The sequence below is a fragment of the Urocitellus parryii genome, chromosome 10, assembly GCF_045843805.1.
Source record: "Urocitellus parryii isolate mUroPar1 chromosome 10, mUroPar1.hap1, whole genome shotgun sequence".
Lineage (NCBI taxonomy): Eukaryota > Metazoa > Chordata > Mammalia > Rodentia > Sciuridae > Urocitellus > Urocitellus parryii.
The window spans coordinates 26,880,158-26,898,228 of record NC_135540.1 but is presented as its reverse complement, the minus strand read 5'-3'; the positions used below and the strand labels follow the sequence as shown (position 1 = coordinate 26,898,228).

Genomic DNA, 18,071 nt, shown 5'->3' with positions numbered 1-18,071 from the left:
AACAGGAAATGTTCAAGTGGGAACACAGAATTTAATAAAAGTCCTCAAAAGAGAAAAGTTGTTTCTATCGTAGTTCTATTTTAATAAGTTTTTAAAAAATATTTTCTTAGTTGTTGATAGACCTTTATTTTATGTATTTATTTATATGTGGGGCTGAGAATCAAACCCAGTGCCTCATACTTGCCAGGCAAGTGCGTTACCGCTGAGCCCCAGCCCCAGCCCTGTTTTTTTTTGTGTGTGGTTTTTTTTTTTTTTGGTATTGAGGACTTAACCCAGGGGCACTTAACCACTGAGCCACATCCTCAGCCCTTTTTAATTCTTTCATTGTGAGACAGGGTCTTGCTAAACTGCTTAGGGCCTCACTAAGATGCTGAGGATGGCCTTGAACTTTTTATTCTCCTGCCTTAGCCTCCAGAGTTGTTGGGATTACAGGAGTGCACCACCACACCACACTTAATAGGTTTTGTTGCATTGTAAAAAATAGTTAAAGACCTGTGGCCTGATGCAAAATATTACTGGCCTTTAAATCAGAATATTGCCCACTTACCATGGGACAGCCTCAACCGACAAAAAAAAATTGTGATCTTAAAGGGGAATCAGGTTTTCTTAATGTCTACATTTGGTTAAAACAGTAAAGCAGGATTTCAGGTGGTCTCAACTTTTCCAGGCAACTGAACAAGTCAAGGAAAGAGCTACTGGCAAGACGTACTTAGGACTATTACAAAATATAGGCATTCTAAGTAATACTTCACAAATATTAGGAAAAAGTACACACACATGTTGTACTGAACTAGCACCTTGGATAATTTGCTTTTATTTTCCACACCTATGGTCATCTCCATCAAAAACTAAACGAGATGGCACATTTTGAGGTAGATAAATTATTCTTCAAATTAACAATTTCAGGATAAAAAGAAACTTCATAATTTACATAATTTTACTTTATATAACACTTTTCAGGCTCACATGATTTCTTTGAATTGTCAGAAAGGACAAACGTCTTATATACTTTATACTGTATCTAATATGAACCCGTGTGGAGGTGGATGGGTTACCTTTTTCAACAGGAAAGACATTTAACACATATACTTTCCTTTAGAAGGAACTTGACACAATGCTTTGGTTTAATTATGCAGGTGAAATAGCAGGACTTAAAGAAGCATTCATGTTTAGTTGCAAGCACTCATCCGACATTAGACTTGAGGATGGTGGGCTGGCTAATTTTATATATTCTGAGGCCTTTATCTGTAAAAAAGTGTTAGACAATCTCTGAGAAACATTTTCATTTCACACTCTATGGTATAATGTCATCAGTGTACTATGGATATTAAAAAAATGCTTAATAAAGTTTCTATTTCAGATAAATTATTTCTGCAAATCCAGGTCCTTCCTAGACCCAAGATTTAAAAGTATTTGAATGGACAATACAATTTCAAGGACTAGTTTTCTTGAATGTTTGTTTTTTCTTGAATATTTTCTATTTTTATGAGAAAAGTCAGCTACTTCCATCTATCTTTTGCTCCTATACCTCACATCTGAAAACTCCCCAAATCTTGATTGTTCAGGTCTTATCTGGCCGACGGTTTTTCCTTTCCACCTAAAACATTTATAAAGTGATGTCCTGTTGATTCTATGGATTTTTTTTTAAATTTTTTGCATACTGGCTTTAAATAAAAGCTAACCAGGCACATGTGGTATGCTCTGGGAGGTGTAAACTGGCATACTCTTTCTTGAAGGCAAACAGGCAAAATACAACACAGTCTTAGGAGTGTGCATATACTTTGAGGGTCCATCTTTACTTCCAGGAGTATAACTTAGGGAATAATTAGAAGAGTGCAAAGATGAACATATGCCTGTTAAAAGTTATCCAAACCTGAGATTATGATATAAAAAATTGGTAATTAAAACATCCAATTTCAGGAGGGTTAGGTGGTTCCATGCAGTACTTATTCACTTAAGAAAGTGGTTGTTATCTTTCATTTTATGAAACTTTTCTTATTTCTTTCTACAACAAATATGAATTACTTTCCTAACAAAGCAAATGTACCTCTGGCTAGCATGTTACTTTTCTTCTTTCTTTTGCACACGTACCCACTACTCAGAGTCACTGACATTTTCAGTTTATTCTGAAAAATCATTAATCCATATGAAACTAGTTAGCTGTTTTGCTAGTACATTGTTTACTGAGATGTGGTGAGACTGGACAGGTTCAGTTTCCAAAAGAGATTCAAAATGAAGGAAAAGAAAACTGAGCAAAACAATTATAAGTAACAGAAGCATTATTTCTTGTTGCTGTTTTTTTTTTTTTTCTTTTTTAAAGTTCAGGGGGAAAATGCTATGTTCTCAGAATTTCTAAATAGTTATTTCTTATTTAAAACTCTGAGGGCAAGAGAAACAAGATACTGCAGCAAACACTTTTAATAAGAATACAAAATTCACACCAGAGGCACGTTCTGGGGAATGTAAATGAACTATCACAAGTAAGTTATTCTGCTGGAAGAATAAAATAAGGCTCTCAAGAGTACAAATATACAGGAGGGAATGATTGAAAATAAGCTGATGATTTACAATCACATTACATTGTATTAAGCACTCAAAACAGGCATATTAATTAAAAAGCCAGCTAAAAGGCATTGAACGTATATAACAAATTTACAGTCCACAAAGTTCATGGATAACAATAATTTTAACTACTTCATTTCAACACAATAGAAATGAACAGGTGAGACACCTCTCAAAATATTACTTTAAGTCTATGACAAAAATCAAAAGAACTTTACATTTAAAGAGGATTACATTATTGAGGAACCATACAGTTGGACATGGGCCAACCACAAAGAACACAAAACCAAATATGCTGCACAGCTGAGACAGTACTGGCCTTCCCAATCATCATCCTCTCCTCTTACAGCCACACTACTGTTCCATGTCACCTTTTCATTACTCACATGAAAAAGTCCTTCTGCTGCTCATTCCTTAAAAGGACTCAAGAGAAACCAAACGGCAAACTCAAATGTTGATTCCACTGTAAACCTCAAATGTGGTTTAACGAGGCCAAAGAAACTCAATCTTTATACATGTGCTCCTTCCCAAGGAACAGACACATCAAACATTATCTGAAAGGGGTTTCTTCATGGATTATGTACATTGGTTGAACAAGAATTACTGTATCTGAGAAGGCACATATCTGTGATTTAAGGCTTAATCGGTATTGTTACATATGGAAGTCAATGAAAGCTCTCTAGGAATTTACGACTATCAAAATGAAATTTACCCAAAAACTAGTGTTCTAAGTACAGATTTCTACTCTAGAAACCATCATGAATTTCCATTCTCAAGTCCACCTGTTAAAAAAATCTCTTTTAACCAGGTTTCGTTATAAATCAAAAGAAATTGCTAATATAACTGCCCAGTGACTCTGGGTGATACAAATTCATAAGCTTAAGGACCCACCACAGAAATGACAAGTGTTATTCCTGTGTCTTTAAAATAAAGATGCTGAAGAAAATTATAATGGTAAAGATTCATTTTTAAAAAGGTGTTTACCACAACTCCATGAGCCAATCAATCATTCATTAGAACTGCCACCTCTGTGTGGATGCTGCAGGAACGCCATATAATTTACTTTGCAAAATAGTTTCTCTTCTCTTTAAGACAATACATGAAAATGAATCTCTTAAAGATGTTTAATATATTCATATATAAAATATCTGATGTCAATACAAATCATGTAAACCTCCCTCTGGAAAAGTTACAACTGGTCCTCGATTCCAGGACCAAAAACCTCAAATTTTTATCTTGTCAGTGCAAATCTATATTAGATGTTTTCAAACTACAGAAATAGCCATCAACCCTCACAATACAAAAGGATTTCTCAAAAAGGAAAATTACTGTGTTTGGATTAGAGAATTTATGTTTACATTAAAACTACCAACCTTCCCATCAAATTTAACAGTTCAATTGTTAAGGTATGAAAAGGGAAAAATTAAAGCTTTGTGCAAGAATCACTACAATGGTTGTTACCCCTCACCATGTCCCCCAACTCTGCTTAATTCTTATCAGATTAGGTTGGTTTAGAAATTCCTTTTTTTTTTTTTTTCCCTCTCCAGTTGAGATTTTACTGTTCTTCAAGCCAAGACGGGGCATCCACTCCAGGGGTTTTCAATTTGATATGGAACTGTTTCAGTGTCTGTTCAAGCTGCTTCTGATTCCCAGCAAAGTAGGCGGCGATGGCATTGTGGAAAAGGACCAGCTGATTGTGCAATACTTTAACCTGTGGACATGGCAGAAGGACAAGACCAAGCATTAACACCAAGGACACGAGATGGAAGGTGACATACTACATCCCTAATGAATCACCGTCTCTCTCCTCAAGAAAAGCCACTTTAATAGAGACAGCATTTCACACATACCAAGTATTATGGGTCACTGAGCCTTTGATAACTTTTTAATTACCCTAAAGGAAAAAAGTCAGTTTTAAGATGCTAAATATATACCCTGTAAATCTTCAATATACCTTCTAGGCAAGTGCTCTACCGTTGAGCTAAGTCCCAGCTCTGTTAATAATTTTCAAACATTATTGAGAGCAGTAATTTAAATATCACTAAATTTACCCTCAAACTAAGTATATTCAAAATCATGTGAGATACCTAAAAGGGAAATTATATAATTACTGTACAATAAATGCTATATAGCAGGTATGGACACACTGAAAGCTACGGTTTACATAAAACTGTGTAGGCTGGATACTTTAAAACACTGCATTTCGTTGTAAAGAATCAAGCAATGGGAGCAAACATTGTCCAGAAAGTCAATTTATTCAAAGTTCTTATGACTTGGTTATTTCCAATTGCTTTTTATTTTAGTGATATCAAGAGTAAGTTTTACCAAGTTAGATAAGTTTTAACTACTTCTATCTTAAAGAAATAAGCAGACCACCAGGCGCAGTGATGCACGCCTGTAATCCCAGCAGCTCGGGAGGCCGAGACAAAAGGGTCAAGAGTTCAAAGCCAACTTCAGCAAAAAGTGAGGTGCTAAACAACTCAGCGAGACCCTGTCTCTAAATAAAATGCAAAAAATAGGGCTGTGAATGTGGTTCAGTGGTTGAGTGCCCCTGAGTTCAATCCCCCCGGTACCCCTCCCCTCCCTAATCCCCCCAAAAAAGAAATGAGCAAACCATCAAAAAGATTTATGAATTACGGGCTGGGGTTGTGGCTCAGTGGTAGAGTGCTTGCCTAACATGTGTGAGGCACTGTGTTTATTCTCAGCACCACATATAAAAAAATAAAATAAAGTCCATTGACAACTAAAAAATATATATATTTAAAAAAGAATATATTAAAAAAATTTATGAATCGTTTCCTGAGGTCTTATTTATAATAACTGCAAAATAAAATTATTACTATTATAATTTTTTTGGTATTGGGATTTGAACCCAGGACTACTCTGCCATTGAGCCACATCCCTAGCCCTTTTTATTTTTGAGTCAGCGCCTCAATAAGATGTTGAGGCTGGCCTCAAACTTGAGATCCTTCTGCCTTAGCCTCCTGAGATGCTGGGATTACAGGTATGCACCACTGTGCAACTGCTAGGCAAGTGCTCTGCCATTGAGCTATGGTCCCAGCCCATAAAACTGAGCTTTAATAATTTTAATGATATAAAAAGTCTAAATGAAAAAAATATATAAAATTTTATACATGGTATGATATCTGAATTCACTACCTTTCTTTCTCAATTTCCAAAAATGTTTTCTAAAACCAAGCTGCTCTCAGTTGCTCTGACACTATGACTGGTTGCCAGGGAGGCTCAAAGGAAAGCACCAAGAGTAAAATGCTTCAACCAAGGGTGGAAAAACTCCTGTTATGTCCTTGAAGGCTAAAGCATTCCTTTTTTTGGTACCAGGGATTGAACCCAGAGGCACTTAACCACTGAGTCATACCTCTTGCCTTTTATTTTTTTATTTTGAGACAGGGTCTTGCTAAGATGCTTAGGTCCTCACTAAATTGCTGAGGTTGGATTTGAACTTGCGATCCTCTTGCATCAGCCTCCCAAGCCGCTGGGATTACAGGTGTGCACCACAGTGCCTGGCTAGATGCTAAAGCATTTCTTGAATGAGAATTTTAAAAAATCCTACATCATGAAGGAAAAGATCGATAAATTAAATTACATTAAAACTGAGTTTCTGTTCATCAAAAGGGAGTGAAAAGACAAGCTATAAACTGGGTAAAGGTGATCTGCGTTATATGTAACTGACAAAGGATATGTATCTAGAAAATGCGAAGAGCTCCCATAAACCCAAAATAGCCCCATTAAAAAAGATTAGGGTCGGGGATGTAGCTCAGTGGCAGAGCATTTGTTTAGTATATGCGAAGCTTTGGGTTCTACCCTCAGCTCTGTGAAAGAAAAGAAGGAAGGAAGGAAGAGATAGAGAAGGAAAGGGAGAGAGGGAGGGAGAAAGAGGTAGGTAGGTGGTGAAGAGGGAGATGGGGAGAGGGAGAGAAGGAAGGAGAGCATAACATTGTACAAAGGAGGAAACGGTAATGACCAACCACATCCAAAAAGACATCCAGCTTCATTAGGAAACAGGAAGATGCAAAACTAAAACTAACATGGAGTACCATTTTACACCCTCACCTCAGGAAAATGTAAAACAATAAAAACCCATATAAATATATTGCTGATCAGTGGTATTAATGATATATAATTACTTTTGAAAACAATTATTAACAGTAAAGCGAAAGAAACATGCTACAGAACACCAATTTAATTCCTAAAACTCTGCCCTAGAAAAACATACACAGGTACCCCATGACACATGCTAAGCATGAGTTCTCCCACTGGACCACATCCCCAGCCCTGTTTATTTTGACAGAGGATCCCACTAGGTTGCTGAGGCTGGACTTGAACTTGTGATCCACCTGCCTCAGCCTCCTGAGTAGCTGAGATCACAGGTGTATGCCACTGTGTCTGGCTGAATTTAACATTTTTTTTAATCATTAAAAGGAAAAGAGGGGCTGGGGATGTGGCTCAAGCGGTAGCGCGCTCGCCTGGCATGTGTGCGGCCCGGGTTCGTTCCTCAGCACCACATACCAACAAAGATGTTGTGTCCGCCGAGAACTAAAAAAATAAATATTAAAAATTCTCTCTCTCTCTCTCCCCTCTCTCACTCTCTCTTTAAAAAAAAAAAAAGGAAAAGATTATAAAAGATAAAGTCTGTCTATATCATAACTTTTCTGAGGACCTGGAAGGTTCACTACAGACAGCCCCACTAAAATATTACTTAAATTCATTCATCCAACAAATATTACTGAGGTTCTGTTAAACATCAGATGCTATTCCAGGGCTGGACATGCAAGCAATCAACAAAAGGACAAACATCTCCACTTGCAATAAGTTTATACTCTTTTAAGGAAAGAAAGAGAAACAAGATAGGTCAAATGTACAGTATGTTTCAGAGAAAAGTAAAGCAGCAATGGGAAATGTGAGATGCATATGTCAGTGAGCATGTCATCATTTAAAAAGGCAGGTGGCTAGGAGACTTCATGTGAGTGGCAGCTGAGAAGAGAGGGTTTGCTTCAGGATATCTGGAACAAGAAAATCTAGACAGAAAAAATATTATATACAAAGGCACTGGGGTGGGCAGTGTGCTTAGTATGCTTAAGAAAAGGCACTGAGGCCATCTGGGCAGAGCTGAATAAGGTCTGGTAAGAGATGTGGTTAGATAAGGAGTGGGACTAGATGGTGGAAGATCTTAGAATCCTTCTCTGAATGAAAGGAAAAGCCACTGGGAGATTCTTGGAGGGGGGGGGAATGACAACATCTGACTTAATTTAATAAATATGCAAGGGTGGAAGTAGAGAGGCCTGTTATTGCCACTGGGTGACGGATAAGGGTGGCAGAGGTGTGATTCCAACACGACAGGAAGGCGGAACCAGTGGGATTTGTTGCCAAAGATGTGGGGTGTGGGAGCAAGAGAACAGCCAAAAATTATGCCAAGACTTGGGCCCTAAGCAACTGAAAGGATGACGCTGCCATATATTGAAATGGGAAGATGGAGCGGGCAGGTGTGGCAGAGGGGAAGGGGACTATTGAGAGAGCCGGGTTCTAGATGAGCAGGGCGGGCTGGAGGTAACTCGAGAGTCACAACATACAGATGATATTTGAAGCCATGTGACTTATCAGAGAGTGCGTAGATTGAAAAGGGACCCGAGGACTAAGTCATCAGCAGCACGTACACTTACACCTCAACCCAAAATGGAGCACGGGTCTAAATGTCAGAACTAAAGCAACAAACTTACAGAAGAAAACACAGGAGAAAAATCTTAATAGTCTTGAGTTTGAGAAAGAATTTTAAATAGTACACACGAAGCATAAATTATAAAAAACCAAAATAGACTTCATAAAAATATTTTTTTCTCTTCAGAAGAATCTATTATAAAAATGAAAAGGTAAGCCATATACTGGGAGAAAATATGTATCAAAGAACTTGATTGTAGGACATATAAAGAATTCTTAGGGGCTGGGGATATAGCTTAGTGACAGAATGCATGTTTATCATGTCCAAGGCCTTGGACTAGATCCCCAGTACTTTAAAAAAGAAAGAATTCTTAGAATTGAATAAGATGACAACCCAATAAAAAATGAGCAAAAGATTTGAACAGGTAGTTCACCAAGGAAATATTCAGATGGCAAGCAAGCACATGAAAACATGCTCAAAATCTTTAGTTATTACAAAAATCCAAATTAAACCCACCATGAGATGCTACTGCACAACCACAGAATGACTAAAATTAAGAAGACTGACCATAACCTATTGGCAAGGACACAGAACATAAAATGTACAACCATCTTGAAAGTTTGTCAGTTTCTTACAAAGCTAAGCATATACCTATGATCTAATGCAACCATTCCACTTGGGATCTGAAGTGAGGGAATGAAGCCTATCCACAGACTGTACATCAATGGTCATAGTAGCTTTACTTGTGGCAGCTTAAAACTGGAAACAACTCAAATGTCAACCAAGAGTGAAGAGATGAACAAATCGGGGTTTTCCCATATAATGGAACACTACTCAGCAACGAATACACCCATACATGCAACACAGATGAATGATAAGAACACTCACTGTTCAGTGAAAGGAGGAAAAGAGAGAGTGTGAACTGTTTGGTTTCATTTATATGAAATTTAGAAGATGCAACATTTCCCCCTCTGTGAAGGCTTTCACACTAGTAACCTATTTAGGTCACAAAGTCATTTTCCACCTGTTCTAACAGTATTATTTGGCTAATTTTTGTTTTGCTATTTTGGATGATTCCTGGCTCATCCAAGAATTGTTCACTGTTTTCACACGCTAATTGTTTTCACATAGTAACTAAAGGACATCCTTATTTTTAGTGTGAAAGTTCAATTTTCATAAATAGACTCTGATCAGTTACTTTACTACTGAGTCACAAAAAATTTTTGTTTCAAATTTCAATTCCCAGTGCTTTATAATTACAGAACAAAAGCAGAGCATGTGATCACGTCACATATTAGACATGTAGACAATTACAGAGAAAGAAAGAAAGAAGAAAAGGCATCAGAAAATTTAACTCTGCAAATGTCTACACAAGTCAGTTTCTTTCCTCACCCACTGAGGTCTGTGGGGGCTGAACACAGGGGGCTGGGCCAGCTCCTCTGGTAACTAAGGAAGACTTGGAGCTCGGTAATGAAGCCTCACACTGGGTGTGTTACCTGCCCCCCCCCCCAAGGAAACTTAATCCATGGGACATCAAAGACAGGGTGCTTTTTAGGTCTGGGTTCTAGTTTTCACAACAAAATGATACAATACTCATATTCACCAAAACATCCTCCCAGTAACTGTGAGAAGGTTGGTGAGTAGAGCCTTTTGAAATACACACACACTCTAGAGCAGTCCTTGGTATTTAGACAGAACAACTAGTGATTCACAGCTTGCATTTAAAATGTAAAAACACAAGGAAAAAAACTCTAACTGTAAAGTATAAAATTTCATTCCCATTTTAATATCAGAAACTGTTTTCCTTTTAATATGCTAATAGTTTTCACTCTAACACTAAAATAGATAAATCAATTCATTTTTCTATTAGTACTGATTTTGTGAATACTTATATTTGGTTTTGATGGTAATGTTTTCAAAATCAGATACAAACTTAAATAAGAATGTTGACTCTTGTTCAGTCCAAATATTACTAAATAAAAAATAAAGGGAAATTAAAGTAAGTTAATAAGCCAATTTTCAGTATGAAAATACCTTTCAAACTTCATGAGTTACAAATTAGAATACTTTTTCTATTTTAAAAAAAATTTTAGTTGCACATGGACAAAGTACCTTTATTTCATGCAGTACTGGGGATTGAACCCTCATACATGTTAGACAAGTGCTCTACCACTGAGCCACAACCCCAGCCCTTCTGCCTAGTTTTGATTTACTAATTTGCTCTATGATGTACATCCATACAATGTCCTCAATGCAGTTCTGCCAGATATGTTACAGATAATTCTCAGGATGTTTTGGTTATTAAGTAAGTAGAAATCATTGCCACTTAAAAAGAGTAATTAAGTAATATTAGAAAAGCAGTTGCAAGACTCTTTTTAAAGCAATTAATTTTTACAATCTTGGTACAGGTCGAGCATCCCTAATATGAAAATCCCAAACCCAAAATGCTCCAAAATCCAAAGCCTTGAGTGCTAACACACTCAAAAAGTGTCAAATTCAAAATGAAAATTTCTACATCTGTCCTCATGTGATGGGTGACAGTCAAATGCAGGCACACTAAGACTACTTATGAAATTACCTCCAGACTATGTGTATAAGGTTATGTGAAACAAATGAATTCTGTGTTTAGATATGGGTGCCATCCTCCAAATATCTGGTTTATGCATATGCATATACTTCAAATCTGAGAAAATCTGAAATCTAAAAGGGTCAATCTAGGAAAGATTCTGAATTCTCAGTAGAATTGGTGTAGGGAGAGAGATGAAGAAAGTGAGGTGAGAAAGGTCAGATCCTACTTTAAGGAAAAAGGACAAAAGCCAAGAATGTTCTAGGAAACATTTAAGTTTTCAGACTATGAGAACTAAGGAGCACACATAATCAAGAAAAGAGCCACATATTTTTAGTAAACTATGCTTTAATAGGGTGGAGCAACACTAACTTTTGAGAAGCACTTTCTGTATCATAGATAAAATATTATTCTTGCTGGATGCAGTAGTGCACGCCTGTAATACAGCAGCTTGGGAGGCTGAGGCAGGAAGATCACGAGTTCAAAGCCAGTCTCAGCAACTCAGAGGTGCTAAGCAACTCAGTGAGACCCTGTCTCTAAATAAAATACAAAAAAGGGCTGGGGATGTGGTTCAGTGGCCAAGAGCCCCTGAGTTCTATCCCTGGTACCCTCCCCCTCAAAAAAAAAAAAAAAAAACCAAACATTATTCTTGAAATTAGGGCTGGACTGCAATAGTTTAAACAGGAGTGTCCATTGCTCAGAACCCAGGGAAGGACCTTGTAAGAAAGGGAAGACTAGACACACTCTCTTGGCTTGGTTTTCATCGTGTAGATACCGCTACTATAAATATGGTCAATGTACCTAAAACCTGAAGGACTTTGTAAAAAGTGTGGCAAGCACCAGCCTCACAAAGTGACCCAGTATGAGAAAGGTAAGGATTCCCTTTATACCCCAGGGAAGAGGCTCTACGATGGGAAGCAGAGAGGCTAAGGTGGGCAGACAAGGCCAATCTTCTGCAAGAAGCTAAAACCACGAAGAAGACTGTGCTAAGACTTGAATGTGATGAGCTAAACTGTAGATCCAAGAGGATGCTGGCCATCAAGAGACACAAGCATTTAGAACCGGGAGGAGACAAGAAGAGAAAAAAAGGTCAAGTGATCCAGTTTTAAACTTTTTGATTTTTTTTTTCATTTAATTTTGAGGGTAAAATACTAAAACTAGAAAAATTACCTGTAGGGAATTAGTCACCTACTATCACCTATAGTAATATAATCATAAAAACATTATTCTTATATCTACTTGGTATATAGTATATTATCTCCATAGTAGAGGGAGAGAGGGCAGAGTGAGAGAGAGAAAGGGAGGGAGGGAAGGAGGGAGAGAAAAGGAGGGCAGCAGATACGGAAGGAGGGACGAACCAGACTCAGCTGAATAACCTGTCCAAGGTTAGACTGCTAAGGAGGTAGACAGGATTTAGGAAATCTGGAAGTGTCTCATCTCAAGATGGGTTCACGCTCTTTCATCTACTCATGACTTGCTGCTATTCATAGGGCAGTAAGCATTTTTAAAAACTTAAAAAAAAAAAAAACGAACAAGGGCAGCAGAGCACTTACAGGAAGGGTAGTAATGTAGAGACAGACTCACTTTAACCTCATTCCTAATTTTGTCTAGCCTTAACGTTGCAACTTAACATCCTTGGAACAAGGATCTAACAAAGGGATGGGGTAGATGAAAGGAAAGTGAATTCTTTGTATATTTATGAAGAATAATACAATACTAGGCTTTCATATACTCTTCCATATATACAGAGTAGGGAAAAAACTTGACTAAACTATTAATATCCTGACTGGGAAAATTTAAAGTGGTTAAAAGTACAGATAAAACACAATAGCAAAGCAGAGATTTCAAACAGGAGCAAGAAAAGAGGTAACAATTACAGGCAAAAATGAGATGACGACAAATTTGACAAATTTTCAAAAGCTAACACCAGAAACAATTACAGTAATTTAGAAATACACTAAATCATTGTGAGCTCAATCACAAAGAACTTTCATAAAGATCTGCCAAACAATGAACAATCCAGATCAGATATAAGCAAAACCACTATAGCAACATCTGTTGAGTGACCTAAACATACTATACAATACCTTAATTGTTAAAGGGTAAAACAAACTCCAACACTGACTCCTAAGACAGAAAGACAAAACAGGTTTTAAACAGAAACTGGGTAAGAAGTTTAAAAGGAGGACTGACATACAGTGTCAAGTGGAAGACACTGAAAGCTTCCTTCTGCCTGCATGGCACCTATCATTAGAAGACAAACACCTTTTACAAAGTCACCAACTGAAAAACTTCAGAGATAAGTAGTATTCTGTTGACATAAAAAACATACGAAAGGTCCATTATTTTTCCAAATCAAATTTAGATTATATACATTCTTATTCAGAGAATTTAAAAAAAAAACACACATTTCCCAGTTAAAGTTATTAGTTTTAATATATTCACAACTGTTAAGTTCTTCAAAGTAATTACTGCCTCTCCCAATAATTCTATGAAATAGGGGTTTTTATTAAGTATAGCAAAATATTGGGGCAACAGGTTGATAAGCATGTGGGTAAGCATGTGAGGAAAATGTAAAACAAACGGTTCTTTGGTAAGAAGTCTCCCCCTATCAACAGTAAAGCTCAACTCCGTTCTTTACACCTATTTCAAAATTGACAGTTATGTGCTTCCCTGACCCCTGCTGATTCTTTTCCCAGGAAGCAAGAGGCTGGAGAATAATAAACAGAAAAGATACTTGCCTTGGTCTTTATTAGTTTGTGGAGTATCATTTTATTAGTTCAAAATAGCTTTGGAAATGCTTGTCATGTCAAAGCAGCTACTGGTTGAGAAAGAGAAACACTATCAAAAATATGGGTGTGGGCATTGGAAAGGCAACAAGAGAAGGAAAGACAAATAGGAACTGAAAGTGGAGGTGGAAGAATAGACTATTTTTCTGACTCAGTGGGATAGGTTTCAACAAATCACAGACAGGTAGAAAATTAAAAAAAAAAAAAAAAAAAAGTCCTGTTCCAGTCAAACCACCTAGCAGGTATTTTGGGACCACAGTAACATTTTTCTTCATTAAATTCTATATTTTTTCTTTTTCATGCTTAACTTAGCTTTTTATAATGATAGACAGGATTAGGCATAATGATATCCCTAAAACAAGTACCTTACACAATGAAATGAATAAAAAAAAATGTCTTGAAAATTTAAAGGAATAAGGATAGAAAATCAGAATACTACAAGTTTAAGAGGAACAAAGAAACCTTGTTATCAAATTTTAAACTTTTAATCAAATAAAGTATAGATGACTCATGGAAGATATGGGGGTCAACATGAAAGTGCTGAGTCACTATTGAGAGAATTTCCAGGAAAGGTTAAAAGGAATACTGCAAAGTCAAATTTTTCAACACTGTTATTGTCTTTGGAGGTTTTACTCAGAAATACTAATTAATGGTTTTACTTTTAGCAAGTAGAAGCAACTGTAACCTTAACTAAAAAATGTGCAGTAACAACACAGCCACAAGCTATGGCACTTCTGCAACAAACTCAACAAATATGCATGACAAGTGATCTGTTCAAATCTCATGCTGATGACTTAAAAACAAACCCACATCACAAAACATGTTCTGTTGCGGAACACACATAGCACAGCAATTGTGGTTAGGAAGTAAATTTTTGTTAAATGAATTCTTTTCAAAGTGAAAGGCGCACACAATCTCCTCCCTACTAACACACAACAGAAACCCGAAACTACAACCCTACCATGCATACAAGCTGTCCACTTCTGACCAAGGATCAGAAAACACTTAAGTACTTAATGATTGTAAAAAGCCCAGTCAAATGTAAGGACCACCAATTCATGATTATAAAGATATCATTCTGGAAGGCTTTTAAATCTTGCGTACAAAATAACTTCTTCAAAAGCACCTTGACAGAAATCTGAATAAGAAAACACTCTGAAGAGTCAGCAAGGCTCACTCCTCCCCAGCACCTTCTCTGACTTTCCTTCCTGCTCATCCTCAGATGACTTGCAAAGTACCCTGGTTTGGGATGGTATGGCTTGGAGGAGTCTAATTTCAAAATCAATCCACAACCTGAAATTCTCCCCTCTTCTCACCGTTCTTTTGGTTTATATACAGTTAATTTCTTCTTCCGTGTAGGTTTAGAAAAAAAGATTAAAAGTGGTAGATAAGTAGAAGACAAACCAGCAGCACAGTAAACACTGACCAAATGTGAAAACACTTTCTCACATAAACGAAGAGCACTATCTCATGTTATTTGTCATTTAAGAATGTCTTTTAATAATAATGTAGGTAGCTCATGTCCTAGAAAGTTAGCTATTTTTCTATTTTCTCCAGCACAGAATTGATCATTGGATTTTAAAGCAAAGAGGAAAATTACAGACTCTGACAATGTTTGAAAAATAGAAATTAATTCTGAGCCTCATTTTGGAAAAACGAATAGGCACACTATTTAAAAAACAAACACTTAAAAAAATTAAAAATAAAATAAAATAAAAAACACTTTTCAGCTGTACTTAGTTTCCTTTCTTTATAAAAAACTTATTTTTTAATAGGTGGAACATCACATGATCCCTGATTTTCCCTTTACAACATATACCATAGCCTGTTTGTATGTAATTGTTTGGTTTTATGTACTGTGTGTAATGCCTACTTGTATGTATGTAACATCTATTTTCCCTACTTGATTTTAGGCTCTATGAAGACAAGACAATTATACCTCTATTCCCTAACCTATGGCTGGCACATAAAAAGCAATAGACGAATATTTACAGAATAAAGAAAGAAAATGTCAAAGGTGCCCATAAAACACCAACCTGCTCCTACTACTTCACATATATTTTATTTTACCTGTTATCTATTTATCTCTTGAAACCTTTAGTTCATTCCATTTCTACTATTATCACCTTAATCCGCTCTGAGCTCTTTTCTAAACTACTATATTCATTCTTAGGTCCTACTATAATCTGTCCTCTGTATTTTAGAGCTAGCATATGCTAAGAATTCTTTCAAGGGCTTTCCACTGATAATAAACCTCTTAGTGTGTGTGGTTTTAAGTCCTGCATGGTCTGCCCTCACTTACTCCTCCAGCCTTGTCCCTATGAGCCAGATATATTCACTTTTGGAACCTAATAACGACCCTGCTACCACAGGACTGCTACACAGGCTATTCTTTCTATCTGGAATATTTTCTGCTTCTCACTTATCTAGTTAAGATGTTAATGTTCAACATCACTTCCTCATGGAAGACTTCTCTACTACTCTGAACTGACCACCAGTCATGGCTAAAATTTTATACAATTTTTTTTATGTGATTTAACTAAGACTGTTTCTCTTAGTAGGCTATCAGCTCTTCCAGGGTAGAATTTGTGTTTACTTTTGTTCACCAGGTATCATCAATATCCAGAATACTTCCTAGCACAAAATATAAGTAGATACTTTGTAAATGTTTGTTGAATGGATTAAAAGACAGAACAATAATAACATCAAATTACATGATGAAATAAATATACTCAGGAAGTAAAATTGCATGAATAAGGGAACATTTCCCAGGATCCAAACATGGATGATTATATTTGACACAGTGTTGACAGATGGTATTGCTGGACACAAAAGAAACTATCTCCATAGTTACCTATTGCACTTAGAAATTTCAATCCATTTTTTTTTAAATTTAAAACTAAATAGAGTCCTTTTACTACCTCTATAACTTAATTTCACTTGACCTATACAAGCAACTATACCAAGTACCACTGTTTGTGCCTCCAGTTATGGATATAAACATGACATTAAATCATTAATATGAATATTTTGAAAGCAATCAAAAAGTAAAAAGTTAGTTAGGCTTGTTTTCTTTTGACAATGGGGAAAATATTTTAAGAATGTATCTTCTTGTTCATATTAGGTAATGATTAACATGCTCCTTAAACTTTAGCATCAATTACCATTTTTTAAATTTTAGAGGTTTAGGCTGGGGGTATGGCTTTAGTGGTATAGTGGTTGCCCAAGCCCCCCATCACTGCAAAAATAAATAAATAAGATAAAAGTAAACAAATTCAGAGGCTTATATTTTTTCTTCTCAAAGACAACTATTAGTAAGAAAAGAATATCTCTGTCCTTCCTTCAAACTTTTCCAAACTTTTACAGTGTATTTTTCAAAAAAAAAAAATACTGGGCTTTGCACCATACTTCCTATTATGGTACTTATCTGAATAAAATCTTATACAACCGTATATTGCTAATTCACGTTACATCAATATGTTTACCCTTCTTGATTTTCTATTCTTTTTTCTCCTGTCTACCAACTATATTTAATTTACTGGAGTTTTCTCTGAAAAATTAAACTTATAATAAAATACACTAGAAATAAATATGTATTTTAAAAAGGAAATGATGTATAAAATGTTAGAAAAGAAATTACAGTGTTCAGGAATATTACGGTACTATGATTATATACAGGATATTGTGAGTGTAAACCACTCTTTTCATATCAACCTAAGATTCAAAATGACTTGAATTTTTAAGGAAAAAATGTTTTTAATTAAGTAACTATACTAATACAGAATAGATCCTATCTGTTCATGACAAAAGCAGATCCTAAGTCTGTTTTTGCCATCCATTAAGTTACTAAAATATCAAATAATGAAATAAGCCTCAACTTAATGGTTATAGCTAATTAAGAAAGATTACATTAGAGTATATTTTATCAGTAAAAATACACAAAAAAAATCATCACTTTTATTTATACCCAAACTACTTTATTGGCTCTTTTGAGGCACAGGTCCCCACTTTCCCAAGATACTTATAACCCTAAAAAGAGATTTATCATCCCCAATTAAAAGGCAGTAATCTTGAGGGGAATATTATTTTTTTTCCCCACATTCTAAGTAGTTTCAAACCATATAAAAATTGTTTTTAAAAAAATCAATACCAGGCTGGGCAAGGTGACACACACCTGTAATCCCAGGGGCTCAGGAGGCTGAGGCAGGAGGATTTCGAGTTCAAAGTCAGCCTTAGCAAAAGGGAGGTGAGAAGCAACTCAGTGAGACCCTGACTCTAAATAAAATACAAAATAGGGCTGGAGATGTGGCTCAGTCCACGAGTGCCCCTGAGTTCAATCCCTGGTACTGCCCCCACCCCCCAAAAATGAACACATTGCTTCCATTTTCTATGCAAACAGTAAACTGCTCCAGACAAAAGAAGCATTTCTGAGATACCAGTGAGGTAATCAGGATCCCCCCACTACCAGTCCTGAAGTTGA

General features: G+C 36.2%; 1 protein-coding gene and 1 pseudogene across 7 annotated transcripts in view; one reads left to right on the top strand and one right to left on the bottom strand.

The window, feature by feature from the left end:
• Positions 1-554: 554 nt before the first annotated feature.
• Positions 555-18,071, bottom strand: part of Arfip1 (ARF interacting protein 1) — a 118,877-nt gene continuing 101,360 nt past the window's right edge. For all 7 annotated transcript variants that reach the window (XM_026384715.2, XM_026384721.2, XM_026384716.2 and 4 more), the window contains one exon: positions 555-4,273. In XM_026384715.2, the coding sequence (XP_026240500.1) occupies positions 4,118-4,273 (156 nt within the window). In that variant the 3' untranslated portion in view covers positions 555-4,117. The remainder of the gene's footprint in view (positions 4,274-18,071) is intronic.
• On the top strand, positions 11,591-11,911 carry LOC113179942 (large ribosomal subunit protein eL42-like; annotated as a pseudogene).